The 18,608-nt window shown below is 43.7% G+C and overlaps 1 protein-coding gene across 1 annotated transcript; it reads left to right on the top strand.

Moving 5' to 3' along the window:
- The first annotated feature begins 446 nt into the window (after positions 1-446).
- zbtb47b (zinc finger and BTB domain containing 47b) lies at positions 447-18,212 on the top strand. Its single transcript, XM_071542085.1, has 6 exons — positions 447-559; positions 12,283-13,656; positions 14,286-14,433; positions 15,344-15,459; positions 16,736-16,880; positions 17,767-18,212. The coding sequence occupies exons 1-6, from the start codon at positions 557-559 to the stop codon at positions 18,210-18,212; spliced, it is 2,232 nt and encodes a 743-aa protein (XP_071398186.1). The 5' UTR covers positions 447-556.
- Positions 18,213-18,608: the final 396 nt, after the last annotated feature.

The following is an 18,608-nucleotide window of genomic DNA, read 5'->3' as shown; positions in this document are numbered from 1 at the left end:
AATGTGTTTCTATCTGGAAGGTCTTCACATGAAAACCCTTAGAAACCCTTGATCTATGGCACTCACCTCCAGTAGGTATCTATATATTATGAAGTCAAAAATGACTTCTGCAACATGGAGATATGATTGAACTCCCTGACTAGCGCATCTCTGACGTCATACCCTTGCAGGAGCGCACAGTGAGAGGAAGCGCACCTTGGTTTGCGCTGTATGGCTCTATGCCCTTCCCAATCATTTACATACCAAAATTCAAGTACAGTACAAAGAAATTTGCCTGTCTCGCAACTCCACGTTACACAGTACCGTGTCCCTTTAAAAACGTCTGACAAAAAAGCCCATATGATCCCCGAGCTCCAATCACCAATTCCTTCTGCAAAAGCAGCCTCTGCATTTTTGTCTGTCTGAATGCTACTGTAGCACGGGGGGAAAAAAGATTGAGGATAAGGAAAAAACTGAAGAAATGTGAGAATTCAACGATCATTTTCATGGCGAAGGGAAAACAGATGCGAAAGGAGTTATACTGGGACTCCTTTGAGCCTCGAAACGCTGGATCAAAATGGTAGGCTACAAAAGAGCGCTGCATTTTTGTTTATTTTTTGTCCCTTCTTGATCTCTTGCAAATTTGAGCTACTTAGCAGGCCGATCAAACTTGCCACAGTTCTGCCCCACGATGTTATTGTAGCATTCGCTGTCATAAACGTCTTCTTTGCACTGTATGCTTTATGGTGAAGTTTGTAACTTGCCTACATAGCACAAGTTGGAAATTGAAGCTGCTAAAAGAATGCAAGGGCTACAATAGCTACATTGTTGCAGAGAAAGAGTTAAATTCTTTCATATCAGGGTGCTTCTGCAAGGATCAGGTCGTGACTGGTGCATATGTAGACAGGATGAGTAAGTGAATAGTGAAACTAAACTGCCCCCCCCTTTGCACAAGCCAGACTGACAGTGCAGGACAAGTTTGTTATGCTTTGATATTCATGCATAAATTACAGAATCTCCTCACTGTAGTTTTACTCGAGGTGTGTGTGCAGTTGAGCTGTTAGTCTGCTTCCATGTCGCTTTAACTTCACTTGCATGACCACAAGTGACACAGGCAGAGGTGTCTGAATGGTCCCTGAGGAATAAGCATCTTTCAGTCTTGACTGAGGCTGCCAAGTGCAAATAAATTCAGTCATTACATTCTCTGATGGTAAAACCACAGTGCTGTTGTAAAACTCTTAATGCAAGATTTTATTGGATGGCGTTTTATAATTAATTTAGCAAAAAGTGTGCTTTGTCTTCTGCATGAAGTTAGCTGATAATCTTTGTTAAATGCTGTCTGATTTTTTTTTTTTAATGACTTGATATTTTACCAATATTCCTCTGTGATCATGACTAACTTGACTGTATCATTGCACTGTCACCCTGACATTTATCATCTCAATTAACTTGATGCAAAGTGCACAGGAGCCATGATATTTTGACTCTTCCTTACAGTAGAAGATTGAGGAAAGGATACATGAAAGAAGACCACACAGGGGAGAGAGAGAGAGAGAGAGAGAGAGAGAGAGAGAGAGAGAGAGAGAGAGAGAGAGAGAGAGAGAGAGAGAGAGAGAGAGAGAGAGATTGATAGAGAGATAGAGAGGAACAGAGTCAGACAGGCAGCGTTGTCTCCAGGGTCATTTTAGGATGCCTCATTAGGAAAGCATGTGGAGCTTGATGCAGTGGTGGAGTAATCCCAGCGCGCGTTCACATCTGGAGGCTTGGGTTAATATCTGGGTCAGGTCAGTGGGGTTAGCCCTGGTGCTCGCTGGGTGGCTTCTGGTGGGAGCAAAGAGGGAGAGATGTTTGTTGTTGCTGTGTTTTTCTTTCCTTTTCAATTTGCTTTTTTGCACGCATGAGGGTAAGCTGTGATAAACAAAGTGCAAAGTGTACTTGGCTCATTCTAGAGGCAAATGAAATGTGCCAGTAAACGTGATCAGAGATAGTGTATCTTGCCTGTGTTGGTAAACACCGACATGCCCCAGATAATTTCTGCAATTACTTTGTTGACATCAAAAGAGGATTAGGCCTAGCTAATTTTGTGTAAATCAATAGCCTCACCCTATATCCCATGAACCACCTTGTTTGAATATAAATATTTTTATTTGTTGTTCTCTTGTTTGTTGGATTTGTGCAAGTGTAAAGCAGTGTACTCAGTTATAATAGCGATATAAACTGAATATTAAGCATGTATTATAAACACATTCCATACACAGCAGTGATGTTCATGTATTTTAGGCCCTTTAGATACTTTCATATACCAGTCAAGTCATGGCTGGGTCTTGAGTGGCTCCTTCTCTCTGGCCCTGTATCCTCGCAGGGTGCTGTGAGTTTTACGTAACTGCCTATTCAGGGCATTCCTGCCCACCCTTGACTTTGAGGCTTCACTGTCTCTCGGTGCTGAGCGAGGAACTGTCTTTAGTCCTTGTGACAAGTGCAGCCATTCCACAGCCGAGCAACAAACTCCAGCAGACATCTCCGGCCCCCAGTAGGAGGCCACTCTCCTTGGAAACTAAGACCATAGGTGCTGCTAATTTATGCCCCAGAGATTAAGGACATTAGACAAGGCTTTGCAGACAGCAAGGTCAAACTCACTGAGCTTATGTAAGGCTTCTTTTTTTCTTGTTGGTTGAATTGGAAGGAGTTTGTTTGACGTAGCTTGTTGGTTAGGGACATTTTTAAAGTCTCTTTTGGAATAAATGCTGTCAGAAATGTTATTGTTTCTCACAATCTAGCAACAGTGCAGGTCAGCGTTACTGTATTTCATCTGGGGAGAACAGTTACTGTAATTTAACCCCTACTGCACTTTCTTCAAATGACTTTGAACTTCTTTATCAAACAGGACAAACAGCTTTCTGCTGTTACACAGCTTGATATGAGGATATTAGCCTTTCTTTGTCAGGCATTGGAAGATGTTATGAGAGTTTAAACATGGGCCCTCCCAAAATATTCTTATAGCTTTTAGCTGAATTTGGGCCAGTGAGAGAGACTTAGGAGGAGCTTTAGAGCAGATGGGCATGAGTTTTCAGTCTGTTTTCAGAGAATAGCTAGAGGAAAGAGCAGATCCTTGAATTGATTGTCACCACAATTACAAAGTTTGACTTTCAATCACGCACACGTTGTTGTGTGATTTGGTTATATACAGGAATGATCATCATTCTCCGTCCATTCATCCATTTTCTAGCTGCTTTCTAGTCGCAGTGGCAACAAATGTTATTCTATATAAGTGTGTTACTACAGTAAAATAAAATAGATAAAATAAGATAGACTGTGAAGATCCTTACAAATTCATGTAAGGACCCATATTACTTCAGTAGTCCTAATGCATTGAACAATTCGAACAATGTCCTCCCTGTGTGACCCCAGCGCAGTATCAACTGCCTGTTGTCGCCATTCACTTCAAACTAATCAATTACCATTTTAGTTTTTGAGCTCATATTCACCAATTCTCAGCCGTCCATTGATTGGTTGGTGGAGTGCGGCTATAGAAAGCTGATGCTCCTCCTCCTCCAGCAGTCAGTTCCTCTCTGTCCTCTCTGACCTTCTCATCAAACATATCAACTCACTCCACACACAGAGTATTACCACACCAGAGAGATTCCTCTGATAAGGAGCTCTTCAGAGCCTTGTATTAGCCTCTTCTCTCTTTGTGTCATGCTATGAAAGGGATAATGAAGATATCACAGTTTCATCCTGTGTAATACCCCCTGGGTCTGTCTTTGTCTGCACCTCCCCTCCACCAGACATCATAATGTTCTTTTGTCTCTAATGTAGTCGCTTCTACATCTTTTGCTCTTGGTGAGATTTCCTTTGGCTATTTTGTGTTTGTGGGGCAGCTCAGTTTTGTCATTTTTTTTAAAAATTGATAGATGTCTTTTAATAATGTCATTTGCATTATACAAATACAAATCTGTATTGTGCCACAGGTCTTTGGCTCTGCATCCCTGTGTTTACTGGTGTCTGAATGCATGCACAGTAGGCGTGTGTGTGTCTGTTTGTGTGTCCATACTGTGCACATGCGTGTACCGCGCTTGTTGGGGAACAGTGTGTTATGACTCCAACAGAGCTGTGTTGTGTGAAGCGTTGTAACGTGTGTGTGAGGAAGAGATGCCAGCACCACAGGCCCCTCTCTTGGCCAGGCTTCCTGACTCAGCGCTTCCTCTCCCAGCTCATTGGCCCAGACACAAACTTCCTGGCAGAGCTTCAGTGCGGACGCGCTAACCTCGCCGCCGCCCTGCCAGGCAGCACCTTTGATTATCCAACCTCTTGTCAGAGTCATCTCAGGTCCGGTCATCGCTTGACATCTTCTTTCAACATCACGTCTGTCTGTCCAGCACCAGTCTGTCCCCAGCACAGCCCAACTGATCAAACATAGTCCAGTTTGTTTAAAGGACAACGTGGTAAAAGGACTTTGCAAATCATGCGGCTGAGGCAATCGCGCTCACACTGTCAAATTTTAATGTACTGTACGTCGCTGAGGTGGTGCTCATGCTGTGTTCTCATCCTTATTTTTGTTTGTGCATCCCAATTTCATGCTCGGCTAAACGCATATCAATTGTAGATTGGCTTGTCACCTGTGGTTGCATTAACATATAGATGGAAATGTGTTTTAAATCTCATGGTGAAAGATGGTGTAGCTCCACCAGGGCAAGGCTAGGGCAAGTCCAAACCTCTAGCTTAGCACAGGGAAAAGCCTCATCCTTACAATATGGAGGGGAGATTGGATGGATAGGATTAGGGCAGCATTAATGTTGATAATATTGTCTTTATTAATTGCAGCCGGCAGTGAATGCTGTGGTTTGGAAAGTTTGATGTTTTAATAAGCTGAGGGGAATAAAATAATTAGCTAAGTGTTAGAAAAAGAAAACTGAATAACCAGCAGCACATTTTAAAGTACTTTCCAATTAGCCCATTGCTGTATCTGAAATCTGATTGCTGTAAATTTTATCTGAAAACTTATTCGGATGTGACGTATTTAGGCAGGTCACATTGTTGGGCGAGTGAGCTGAGTTTTTTCCCTTTTCCGTTTACACAAATTCATCTGGCCTCTGCATAGTTCCCAATTTAAGTCATTATTATAGCTATTACAAATAAATACAACAGTTTTAAAATGTAGCACTTTTAACCAAACTTAAATAGTTTGTGTATAGCACATACTTGCAAGCAAAATATTTAGTCCTATTTGCAAACTGTGGTCCAAATTTAGACTGAAATTCTCCCAAGTATTTTGTAATTCTCTCCCCATGCAGCTTGTTGATGATTGATGATTGCTGATTCTCAGTGGAGCATCAATCTATATGCACATGCACCACTTGTTTATTGGATGATATAACACCACAGCCTAATACAACCAGGTGTAACTATCAGCCTCGATGCCTTTATTATCTGATAAAGCAGTGCCATCCCAGAGAGTATTAAACTCTGGTTTAATGTGCCTGTGCATGTGACGGTGCAGTGTGTGACCTCAGTGGCGAGCGTGCTGCCACCCTTTGCTGTGGCTCTCCAGTTAGTCATTGAACATTGATTTTTATGAGCATTTTTTATCATAGCCCCCTGATGATTACCGCAGGGCTTGTAAAAAAGCGGCCAAATCTTTACTCTAGCGAGACCTTGTCACTTGTGCTATTACTGATCCAACTGATCTATACAAGCAAGAGCAGCATGTTTGATAACAGGATAATGTGACTCAGAGGAGCCGGTTGTCACATTTTAGATCTGTATTTGTCTGTGTTTGTGTGTGTGTTTGTACTGCGATCACGTTTACCAAATTCCTGATTGCATCTTTATTGTCTATGCATTGCTGTGGGCACAAATGAATGATTAGAATGCATGCATGCCCACATAGGCGTGTGTGTTCGGGCTTGCTGGCGTGTCTGGATGCACGTGTGTGGGCGGATGTGCTTGTACATCTGCTACTGTATATGCTTCTTCTACCTCAAGGTCAGTGCTGGGTCTCTGTGCTGATTGGATTTGGAGGAGAGGAGGGAGTGCAGACTGCAGACGGAGGAGAAATCTTCCACTAGGCACAAACACTGAAGGAAGGAGGGGGGCAACTTGGCACACTGCTTTCTTTGCATGCCAGTCTAGCCCAGCGTATAGCCGAGGCCAGATAACACCCGAGGATTAAACAGCGCCACGATCCTCACCCAGAGAATCAGAATTCACTTCTTTGGCTCGGCACCTCTGGGACTAACCTGTCTTGTCGTTTGGCGTCAGCGGCAGAGGTTTAGTGAGCGCACAGAGGACACACTGTCTGTCATTACCCTGATGACTTTTTAATGGCTGTCTGATTGGCCTCCCCCAGACATGGCATGCCCTTGTCCTGCTCTGCTCTTCTCCTGCTCTTCGGTTTGTGTTTCTTTATGACGGTGATCCATTTCCCCCCGCAATATAAAAGTACTCTCATGTTAAAGAGGGAACGGCGCGAGGACCAACTTGCTATCGTAATTGGCTGATCTCCTCGTGGAGCATTTGCATTGGGGCCTGTCACACTCTCCTGTCCGCTGCAGTGATGATGACTCAGGGATATGTGTGTGTGTGTGTGTGTGTGTGTGTGTGTGTGTGTGTGTGAGAGCGTAGGGGTGGGCACTCTGCAACGCTGCTCTTCTGGCATCTCGGTGCCAGTGAGTGAGATGAGGGCTGACACGGTGCCCACTCGCCTTCCTCGGGGTGTCAGTCACACGGAGCCCCGCGCCGGGCCCCTCAGCAGGACACCTCCCTCTGAAGGGGGCTGCTGAGTGCGCTCTTTGCTCAGTGGGTGGAAGTGGCCTCGGCTGTTATGGCATAGCCCTGGCACGTCACACACACACACACACACACACACACACACACACACACCCTCCCCTCCCCCTCCCCGCTGTGTGCCAAGAGGGCCAGGGAATGAGCTCATGGGATTGCTGTCATCATGTCTATGGGAGGTTGGGTGATCTCTCTTTGTTCTCTGTTTGTCATTTCCAAGTGGAGAGACATCACTGTGCATATGGACGTTTTGACATTTGGCTGGTGGCAAGTTGTGCTTGTTTGTAAATTCATTTAATGACTCTTTTGTGGCCTGAGTGAGGTTTTTAGAAGTAGAATGAAGTCAGATTTGATTGATAAAACTGCCTTGCAATACACTGGGGAATAGTTTTTAGAGAACTTCTACAATAGAAAAAGTCCAATATAAATTGGACATAAGGCTGGTCAATAATTTAATGTCATTGTTTATTGTCTTTAAATAGAAAATATTGAGTTATTCTAATACACATTATATTGTCTAAATTAATAAAAAGCAGATAGAAAAAAAGCATACAATACAAATTAAAATCTCTCACAATCTGAATCTGAAACAAATTAAGAAATATTTATTACTTTTATAGTTTTATTGTACTTTATATTACCATGCAGTTCAGTGCAATGAAGATCAATTTGGTTATTTAACATGTGATTTTGCATGTTAGCAGACATTATATATTGATATCAAAATATTTCTTTGGATTATCATAATAGTAATTTTGTCCATATCACCCAGCTGTAGTTAGATGTAGGTTAGTCTGAAAAGTGCAAGATATGAGAGTTGGGAGTTAATGCAAGAGGACACTGGGTTCAGTCTCAGCAGTCCTGACAGGGTCTGTGGAGGAGAGAGACAGACAGAGAGAAAGCTTTAAACCTCCGCAGTGTTTCCCCCCAGGACTCCCTCCTGTCTGAATACAGCCTGCCCTCCCTCGCACTATTGATGTGTCCATGACTCTGTGCTGTGCTCTGACATTGGCCCCTGCTAATGGCTCAGTCTGTTCACTGGTCAGCGCCCAAACAAGACAGTCAAGATACAGTAGATGCTTTTTAGTTCCCAGCTCATAAATCTGCCATGATACCAGATATGCACCCAATAGTAGCTGACTTCCATTTCTTGAAAATAACATATCGGTCTGTGTTATCTTATCTTCCCAGTGTCAACTTCTTACACTCAGTAAGTACACCTTGAAGAGATTGTGAGCATTTAAGGCAATGTTGAAATATTTTTTTGCCCAGGTCTGTGTGATACAAATGTAGCCTGCAAAAAGTAGGTATGTTCTGTTACCCAGGAAAGAGTAAAGAAGGAAGGACATTACTGCATAAGATTGAAATATTTTATAGCTACATGTGCTTCCCTTACAGGGGGCCTCAGCTCTTTTTACAGATAAGCGTCCACTACACCGCAGTGAACAGACAAGGGAACTTTTAAAATGGCAGCTCTGGGGAGGTCATGGCACATCCACAGTGTGCGGTTGAGCTGTACAGTGAAGGAAATGCAGACTTTATAGAGTAGTAAATCTACCCGGCCCGTCCTGTGCGAGAGTGTGGGAGAGAAAGGGCATTTTCACCAGTGAAAGTCAAATTAGAAGAGGGATTTCATTCCTGCGTCTGCTAAATGCTCAGACTCTGCTCTGTCTGGCTCGGCTCCAGCAGTCGGGTCCCTGCCAAGTGCATACCACCAGCCTCGGCATGGCTGAACTGTGTGAGGATTCACCACTTACTTATAGAACCAACTAGAAGCTTTGATCGACATACCGACTGTGAGCTTGACTTTGTTCAATGGCACTGACTGTCACTGGAGATGGCTGAAATAATAGCTATTCACTAATAATAATAAGTGAAACATGTCATACCCCACAAACAATGCAGGAACCCCTTGGGCCAATCAGTAACAAGATGCATCATCCCTCCAAGTTTGATCAAAATCGGACCAGTGGTGTAGCAGTTATGGCCTTTGTAAGTTTACAATTTTGACCTTTAATTATAGCGCCCCCATCAGGCCAATCGGTGCAGTGTTTCTAAATGCCACAACACAGTGCCAAAATACATTTTCCCTCCAAATTTTATCAAAATTGGACCAGTTATGTATGAGATGTCTTGAGTTAAAAATTATGACCTTTAATTACAGCGCCCCCCTTGAGCCAACAGTGTAATTTGTAAGGACAGCTGGATTTGTGTAGCAAGTTTTGTGTCAGTCGGACTTTAAAAGTTTGAAAATTTGACTTTTAATTATAGCGCCCCCATCAGGCCAATCAGTGGATTTTGTTAAATGCTGGAATACAATGTAAAGACATATTTATTGCCATGTTTTCATTGTTTGGGGGACAAATAATGCAAACTTTATTCATGGAGCGCTTATCTAAAAGCTGAATTCACTTTTACAAAAACTTAAATAACAAAATACAAAGGAGAAACTCATTCAAAAGTGGTTAAAACAACAATAATAGATAAACTAAAATAAAAACATAAGAGACAAAAATAGAATTCGATCAAAACACATTAACACTGAGATGAGTTACTATGTAAAATGGGCCCTCTGAAGTCACTACAGTGCAAGAGTATCCCCTCCCTCACATGTTGTGTTTGGCAGATGATGGAGTGATCTGTCTGTAAAGGCTGCACAGAGCTTTGATTGAAGCCTGTTTAAATGACACCTCTTGTTGGGTGTGTCAGTAATCCCCCCGCAGCGTGTTTGTCACGGGTCAGGCCAAATATGAATAATGTATTGGGAGACATCTGATTGAGAGGGTGGTTAAAGGTGGCGCTCCCTCTAATGACAGCAAACAAGCTCTCTGCCTGACATTTCGAAAGAAAGGGAGAGGCGGGGGTGAAAGGGGGTGAGAGAGATAATGACAGACAGAGGTCGAGAGAGTTGGACGGGCTCTTTCTATTCAAAGTACTCGCTCGATTTGTTTGGCTTCCGTCTGTGATGAAATGTGACAAGATGCCCTCCTCTTTATTTGTATTGCATATTGTGACAGACACAGCAGCCACATCGTTACTACAGCTAACTGCTGTGGGATGAAATAGTTCTGAAGCATCAGTCTGGATGAAAATAATGCATCATTCACCGTCAGAGATCGCTTTGTCATTCAGCGGTGCACAGGTGAAGTTTTATGGCGTCTGCATTTGAATGTGACTGCGGTTTTATTAGATAAGAGGACAAACGGCGTACAGGGCACGGTCAAAATAACTGCAACACCACCATTAAGACTAATTAAGACTCATTTCCTAGAGTGCAGTGTCAATGTTTACCATTGCTAATACATGTATTTCAATTCTAAGTGATCACCTGGGCCCCCAACTTGAAGGCAGTGGTGGAAAACACCATCCCAGACATCTTTTCAGAATTCCCCACAATTGCTCATTTGGGATCCGATGTTAGTTGCATACGGCTAACATCATTATCATGCTTTTCAAATCCCTATGTTCAAATCCCTAGGATCAGATTTTCTACTCCCAGAGTAATGGACCGGACATTGCCATCCTGGAAGACATGGCTTCCAGGACGGGGATGAAGGTGATCGCGCACAATTGTTTTGTTAGCGATGAGCATTATGCTGTAAGGAATAATAACTAAAGCTAAAACTAAAAGTAAACCAGGCCAGCAAATATACCCCACACTACAACCTTTCAACTTATATGAATAGTACCCCAAAATGAAAATTATCTACTCACCCTCATGTCATTGAAACACTGGTGAAGTTCGTATGTCAATGTAACACACAGCGAATCTGCTAGCGCTGCTTTTCCAAAAACAATTTCTCTTTTCTAAAACAACTGGAATGAATGGAGACCATTTCTTTAGAGTTCCAAAAGGGGCAAAAAATGACCATAAAATGACTCCAAGCCAAACAATTACATGGTGGGTCCGATATATATCTCATCAGTAGATCACAACAAAATTTAAATTTTTAGGTGAAGTATCCCTTTAATGTTGATGTTGAATGTTTATTTTGACCACAAGCTGTACATGGTGATATGCATTTATTATATAAGTCTGCATATTAATTATTCGTTCATATTCATCCTGTAGAACTTAGTCTTTGACAACGTTGTCTATTTGAATCACTAGTGAAGAAGCTGATCATTATCACCAAAGGAGCATAACTTCCAGTCGGCAACTTATATTGGATCTGATTGAGGCTGCTGCGTGTTGCCCTTGGGCAACGTCTGCAGCCTTGCACAGAAAGATAACCCAATCTACGCTCTTCTCTGGCTCCGAGTACAAATAAGAAGCTCAAAACTATGAATAAATCTAACATTCGATAATTGAATTCTTCAAACAGGCCACATTTTCAAGGTTAGGTCCAAATGCAAATCCATTTTCCAGCCTGAACAATGCAAGGGCATTTTCATTGATCTTAAAGAGAAAATACATTAGGCAGCAGGCAGAGCTGAAAAACTGATATTTTATTGTTTAAAGGACAGGTCTTGGTGGTGTGAATCACACTCATTTAGAGTCTAGAGTCTATTGGATGCCACAATGATTGTTGTCCCAAACCAAATTAATTGTTAATTGAATCTCTTGCCTGTTTTCTTTTTTCTTTCTTTGTTGTGTGTGTCCCATCTCTGGTCCAGTACAAGCAACAGCGTATGCTCAGAAATAAGAGATGCAAAAACAGCAGATGTAATTATGCCTTATAGTTACATCATCTCCAGCAACACGCTACTAACATTAGCCAGAACAGACTTGTATCAATATTCTTCCTATTCTGCCTTCAAGGAAGGGCCTAGAATGATAAATTCCATTAATTGTTTGGAGGGTTAGTTAGTATTTATTCGGCATGGTTTCCCTAATTATTTCTCCGGACGTGTTTTGTCTTGTGCATAATTCTCTGTTCCTCAGGGACGGTGTAGTGAGTGGGTGTGCTGAGAGAGCCAGCTAATGGAGGGGAGATGGCACTGAATACCAATGCACAGACCAGTCAGACCTTGTAGAGAGACACTGTGTTTGTGTTTGTGTGTGTCTGTGTTTTGTGCGCGTGGATGCACATGTGCGCATGTGTATGTACATGTGTGTGTGTGTGTGTGTGTGTGGGTGTGTGTGCGCGTGTGTGTGCTGTTTGCTGCTCTGTCCCCACTCACATCCCGTTTGGATCGAAACCCTGCCCTTCCTGTGCTAAAATAAACCCACCTTGGGAAGTTGAGGACCTTGCACAGAGCGCTGAGTGTTATACCTTTTGATTTTTCAATGACTCCTACTGTGCAGCATGCTTGGAGCCCATGACTTTGCGCTGTGCACTTAACAGACTGAAGCTGATGTGCAAGACAATTATGATAATTACTTTAGGGCATCTTTATTCAGTATTTATTTCAGCATTATTTATGTCTCTGCTTCTTTGATGCAATGCCACAAAATTGTTATTTTTCTTAACAATGTCTTGTGATTGAAATCAGTGGCTATTGAATTACTGCATAATCAACTCTTCCCTCCCCCAACCCCTCTCTCTGTCTCTCTCCCTCCATCACTTTCTCTGCCTTCAGCTCATAGTGGAGAAGACCACAGACTTCCCCTCTACTGAGTTCTCTCTGGTGGAGGATGTGGCTCTGCACTTCACCTGTTTGATGGACAGGCTGAACGAGCAACGCCTCTTCCAGCCTGACCTGTGCGACGTCGACATCGTTCTGGTGCGTCAGCACAGCACCTTCCCGGCCCACAAGGGGGTGCTGGCGGCCTACAGCCCTTTCTTCCACTCCCTTTTTGCCCAGAGCAAGCAGCTGCGACGGGTGGACCTGTCACTGGACGCCCTGACCTCCCAGGGCCTGCAGCAAATCCTCAACTTTATTTACACCTCCAAACTGCTGGTGAGCAGCCGCACTGTCCGCGACGTGCTCAACGCTGCCACCCTGCTTCAGATGAGCGACATCGCAGCCTCCTGTCGTGAACTCATCAGCAGCCACTCGCTGAGAACCACCTCCGCAGATATGGCCAATCAGGAAGGGCTCGGCAGCGGCGACCCAGCTGCTGTAGCGATGCCCCCCAGCCAGCTGTACCGGGAGATCAAACAGGAGTCGGAGCTGGGCAGGGTGTACACGCGGGAGGGCAGCAGTCCGTTCTCTGTGAGAGTGGAGGAGGGTCCAGGGAAGACGGCCGCCCAGCCCAAGCAATACTACCAGAAGGAGGAGGGGTCAGGGGGCGGGGCTGTCGGGGGTGTGGCTGCTCTGTGCAAAGTGGAGGGCAATGGGGAGGAGTCAAAGACCACCTCCTTCAACAGAGATCAGATCATCGTTGAGGTCAACCTCAACAACCAGACCCTCAATGTGTCCAAGGGATCAGAGGGCAAATCCACAATCGCTACAGAGACGGCCACCATGTTTGGTCGTTGCCACGACAACGAGAGAGATTCAGAGGACGAGGAGGAGAACGAGGAGGAGAACGACGACGCGGTTGGGGAAGATGACGACGACGATCTGAAAGGGGAGGACATGCTGGGGCCGAGCAGCGAAGAGGAGGACGAAGACGAGGATGAGGAAGAGGAGGAAAACACCCTGAACATTCCAGGCTTGGAGCAGCCGGCCATGATGGATCGACCTCGCCGGGGCACCAGAGCCTTGACCATGGCGGGCACCACAGCCTCCATGCGGCAGACCCTCACGGAGGCGACGCTGGCCAACCAGCGCCGCGGCCGCAAGAGGACGCTGGACCCGGAGAGCCTGGGCCAGAAGGTGAGGCTGGAGGAGAAGCAGCACTTCCCCTGTAAGAAATGCCCGCGCGTCTTCAACAACCGCTGGTACTTGGAAAAGCACATGAACGTCACTCACAACCGCATGCAGATCTGCAACAACTGTGGCAAACGCTTCCTGCTGGAGAGTGAGCTGCTGCTGCACCATCAGACCGACTGTGAGAAGAGCATTCAGGTGTGATGATGGTGATGATGGTGATGATGGTGATGATGGTGATGAAAGTGATGATGATGATGGTGATGGTGATGATGATGGAGATGAGGATGATGATGATGATGATGATGATGATGGTTACAGAAATAGTTTCAGTAATTAAAAAATATGTCATTTTTTGGATACTTTGGATAATATAGTAGTTAATATAGCATTATTCTTGATTATTTACATAATCTGTATATAAGACTACTTTTATGTATATTATATACATGACCATATTTTGTGCAAATATTAAATTGGACACAGTCAGTAAGTCAGTCTAACTGGCTATCAGTAATGATAAAGTCTGAAATCTCCCAGTACCTCCACTATTCCAGCCTCTGCAGTGAGCAGCTGGATCCGTTTTGAAGATCATTTGCTGATTTAATCTACTGACTCTAATTACTTTTTTGGTACAGTGCACGCTTAAGTGTCTGTATGAGCACACACACACCTGGATTAATGTGTATTTGTTAAACGTTAGCCTGTTCAAGATGATGAACTCCTAAAATGATGGTTTCATGACACCTTATGACACCCATTTATCCAAATAGTGCCAGTAGTCGTGTTATCTTGGTCATAGCTCATCTTTTTTTTTTGTTTTTCAGTGTGTAACATGCGGCAAGGCCTTCAAGAAGCTGTGGTCGTTACATGAGCATAACAAGATCGTCCATGGCTACGCGGAGAAAAAGTTTTCCTGTGAGATCTGTGAGAAGAAGTTCTACACCATGGCTCATGTCAGGAAGCACATGGTCGGTGAGTGGCAGAGAAATGAAGGATCCTGGGAGTTGTGGTGGTCGGTTGTTTCCGTCAGTTACTGCCTCTGTAATTTCAAGCAGCTGTAGTGCTTGAGAGGATAATGTAGTTTTGTCCCATATCTGTCTCTGTTTGGGTCTAAGTTGTGTTTCAAATTGAGGTTGTAGTGCTAAAAATATCTTTTAATCATATTCAAATCATTACTTCTAAAACATTTGACTACACTATTTTAGTTTTAGGTGATAGTAAGACAAAATTACAATGCTAATTTTAATTTCACATTTTCTCTGCACTGCTAAGTGAACACAGAGGAAACACTGAGTTAGTTATTTGTGTTCTCTCTAGGCTTCCTCTTCTGTGTCCCTCTGATTGTGTGGGATTTTTTTGGGAGGGTGGTGTTGCTTTCCTCTTCCCTTTTTTGGGGAGATAAGCATCTTATTTTTTTTTCCCAGACAGACTTACCTCATTCCCAGTGTAGCATAATTGATACACACACCCATGCTTCAACAATAAAAAAGGATTTATTTATATTGCCTCAGTGGGTACCACAGTTGTCCTTTGTACCGCAGCAGTTGCTTGAGAGCTGGATGTGGAAACTTATAAAAGCATTGTTTAGTATCGCAGGAAACAACAGAGGAAATGGCTTATCCTGGAAATACTTCCAACTAGATCAGACACATCCATTGTCTTCAGCATATTAATTAGCTAGTGAGCAGGATGTCATGGCTGCTGTCTTTCCAGTGTTATTCTGTCATACGTTTCACCACTATTATAAGGAAGCAGTTGGTTTATTTGTCCTGCTACTGCAATTTGATCAGGAGTGATTCTCTACGGAGCACCATTAGCTAATTTTTTGCATTGTGTGTGTGTGTGTGTGTGTGTGTGTGTGTGTGTGTGTGTGTGTGTGTAGCCCATACGAAGGACATGCCATTCACCTGTGAGACGTGTGGGAAGTCGTTCAAGCGCAGCATGTCCCTGAAGGTTCACTCTCTGCAGCACTCAGGAGAGAAGCCCTTCAAGTGTGAGGTTTGAGCTCCCTTTATAAACTACTCTCCACTTACTCGCATAGTTTCATTCGACAATGACATTTCTGCTATTTCAAAAGCATGACACCTACTCTCATGAAATTATTGACCTTTAGTTGCAAAATAGTCATGTTTGGGAGTCCAGGGGTGTAACGATTATCCAGTTTGAATCAGGGAGACGGGGCCAACAGTGTAAGATCCGGCTGCACCGATTCAAACACACAGGACTGGGTGAAATATGGGCGGTCATTAGCAGATAGTATTGGCTGTCTCTTTACCCAGGGAACCCCATTAGACAGTAAAAATCGTGAATATTGATTTCTCTATTAGCGTTTCTTTCTTTTGCATTTGTCTCCCTCCGTGTCACACTCTTCTACGACTACAGCCACATCCCTTCCTCTGTGGATGTGGCTGTAGCTTTTGCTGCGTCCATGTGATGTGGGAGTGTTAGTCAGGACTTGACGGCTCAAAGCAAAGACTTGGAAGTGTTTGAGCGTTCAAACTCGTTTGAAGCCGTCAAACGCCATGACTTGACAAGTCGCCATGACAGGTTTTCTGAAGACTTTTTGTTGCTCATGATTCTGTAATTGTTCTCATATTTTTCACATATGCGCTAAAGGAGTGATACATTTGAGTTAATATTTTACAGCAGTTTGTCAGCCACAAACAAAAAATAAGCAGTTGTGTCCTGCCGTTGAATTTTATTCTATCATTCTATCAGTCTGTCAGAATCTGTTTTGCAGAAACACTGGCACTTCCACAGTGGTTGTGTTTCGGTGCTTCATGTTACAAGGGCTCATGAGCCCCATCTCTTGTTTCTTTATTTTTGGTGTGGTGATAATGGAAGATTTTCATATTTCTTTCAGCAAGTCACGTTTTCCCACAGTCAAAATAAAGACATCATAAGTATACTCTGCATTGTTCCTAATGGCACTGAATCAAATTGAGTCATATCATAACATATTGGATGGTATCATATCAGATCTAATCAAAAATAAATGCAGTTGTATTGAATCGTTGACAAGCTCAGAAATATCTTTGCTGGATTGAATCACTAACTGCATGTTGAGATTCATATTGAATTTATCTAAAAAGGAGAGATTCCCCTCCCTAATAGAGTCTTCTGTGTTTTTTAAGATATTGACTGATTAATTTCAGGTTGTATTGTTTTTTCCAACAAAGATGGAATAAAACCCTCCTTGTACTCTACTGTATACTGACCAGATATGAATATACAGTGTGTGAGAAATATTATGATTCATTGTTTGCCATTTCAGAACTGCAGTGAGCGCTTCCAGTATAAGTACCAACTGCGTTCCCACATGAGCATCCACATCGGACACAAGCAGTTCATGTGCCAGTGGTGCGGAAAGGACTTCAACATGAAACAGTACTTTGATGAACACATGAAGACACACACTGGTAAGGACTTTTGATGCTTTTCACGGGGTGTGTGTGGATGCTGAATCCCGGTACAGCAATGTCTGTTTTTAAATAGCTATGGTACTCACCAGTGTATCCTGTATGATAAGGTGGGTTGGTCTTCTCTGGCAGAGAGGCGTGATAAACATTGGTATTTGTTTATATATAAAGCCCTCGTTGGAAAGCTACCACCTTACATTTCAATGATGCTGGACTGGAACCTTGGACCCTATCAAACTCGCTCAAATGACTTGCTTATGCTTAAGGTCCCCCAAGCACGGTCTAAATTTGGACAATCAGCCTTTTATTTTAGTGCTCCAAATTCTTGGAATGATCTTCAACACACACTAAAAATCAATACTCTACTAACCTATGGACAATTTAAAACCATGATCACAAACCTCCCTGCCTCAATGTGTAACTGTTTTAATTGATTTTCTTTATTCTCATCTATGTCTTGTCCTATTTATTTTAAACTTTTAACTTGTTTGTAACTCGACATCATTGTAAATGAGGGCAACCTCAATGGTTATTCGAGTTTAAATAAAGGTTTGAAATGAAATGAAATGAAATGCTATGATGTACAGTACTGTGCAAAAGTCTTAGGCACCCTAGATTTTTTATATAAATTTCTTAGAAGTCTTAGATGTTTATTTGGTTTCTGCACTAGTGTGTCAGTAGACTGCTGTTTATTGTACATTTTTGATATTCAGAAACTTTTCATTTCATTAGTTTTGAAAGCATCTTCGCTTTATGGATTTCTTTGACATATGCCTAAGACTTTTGCACAGTATTGTACCTTGAAATTCTTTGTACAGATGAGGTGAGGTTCTCAAGAGTGTGAGCTCTTTCCGTCCCTGACCCCCCCCCTCTCTCCGTTTTGCAGGAGAGAAGCCGTACATCTGTGAGATCTGCGGGAAAAGCTTCACGAGCCGGCCCAACATGAAGCGCCACCGCCGCACCCACACGGGGGAGAAGCCGTACCCCTGCGAGGTGTGCGGCCAGCGCTTCCGCTTCTCCAACATGCTCAAGGCCCACAAGGAGAAATGCTTCCGCGTCAGCAACCCCATGGTCGCCGACGGCAACGACCCGCTCGGCCTCGACCGGCCCCTGGCCTCGCCCGCCGCGGACTCTACCGGTCAGGTCCAGCTGGGCGCGGCGCTGCCCGCCACGTCCGCCACCACGCCCGCTGCTGCCTCCAGCCCCCACCCCCACCACGGCACCCAGCTGTCCCTCCCCCTGCTACACTCCATGGGGGGGCTGCCTCCCGCCCCGCATTTACCCCCGCCGCCGCCCCTGTTCTCTGCCGGTAGGATGAACTCCAACAACTAACGGATCTCCTGTAGCATCGAAAGCACTTTGTTACTTTTGTTGTTTTTTTTTTTTGTTTTGTTTTTTTCCTTTTAAGCTTGGACTTTTCAGAAGACTCCTGTACGGGAGAGTGATGCACCTCAGTGACATTTGCACGGAGGGAACAACTGCCATGTGAAGGCCGTGGCCGACGACATGTTGTGTGTTGGCCGTCGGTTTGCACTGTTTAGTCTTGCAGTTTGAGTGAAGGCTAAATGGAGGCTTCTTGTGGCATATAAACACATACACCAACCACAATAAGAAATAGTTATTTTTTACTCTGTTGAATACAATAGATAACCTCAGAGTCCAGTAGGACGCGTCGTCACCACATCTCCTCATCAGTTTCACAAGTCTGTTTTGGTTTCATTTGGGATT

Source organism: Centroberyx affinis, unplaced genomic scaffold, assembly GCF_046629955.1.
Source record: "Centroberyx affinis isolate AG114_WGS23_722 - 3 ecotype Tasmania unplaced genomic scaffold, CSIRO-AGI_Caff_v1 ptg000224l_1, whole genome shotgun sequence".
In the NCBI taxonomy this organism is placed as follows: domain Eukaryota; kingdom Metazoa; phylum Chordata; class Actinopteri; order Beryciformes; family Berycidae; genus Centroberyx; species Centroberyx affinis.
The sequence above is the reverse complement of the archived record's forward strand: the minus strand, read 5'-3'. Positions and strand labels throughout refer to the sequence as shown.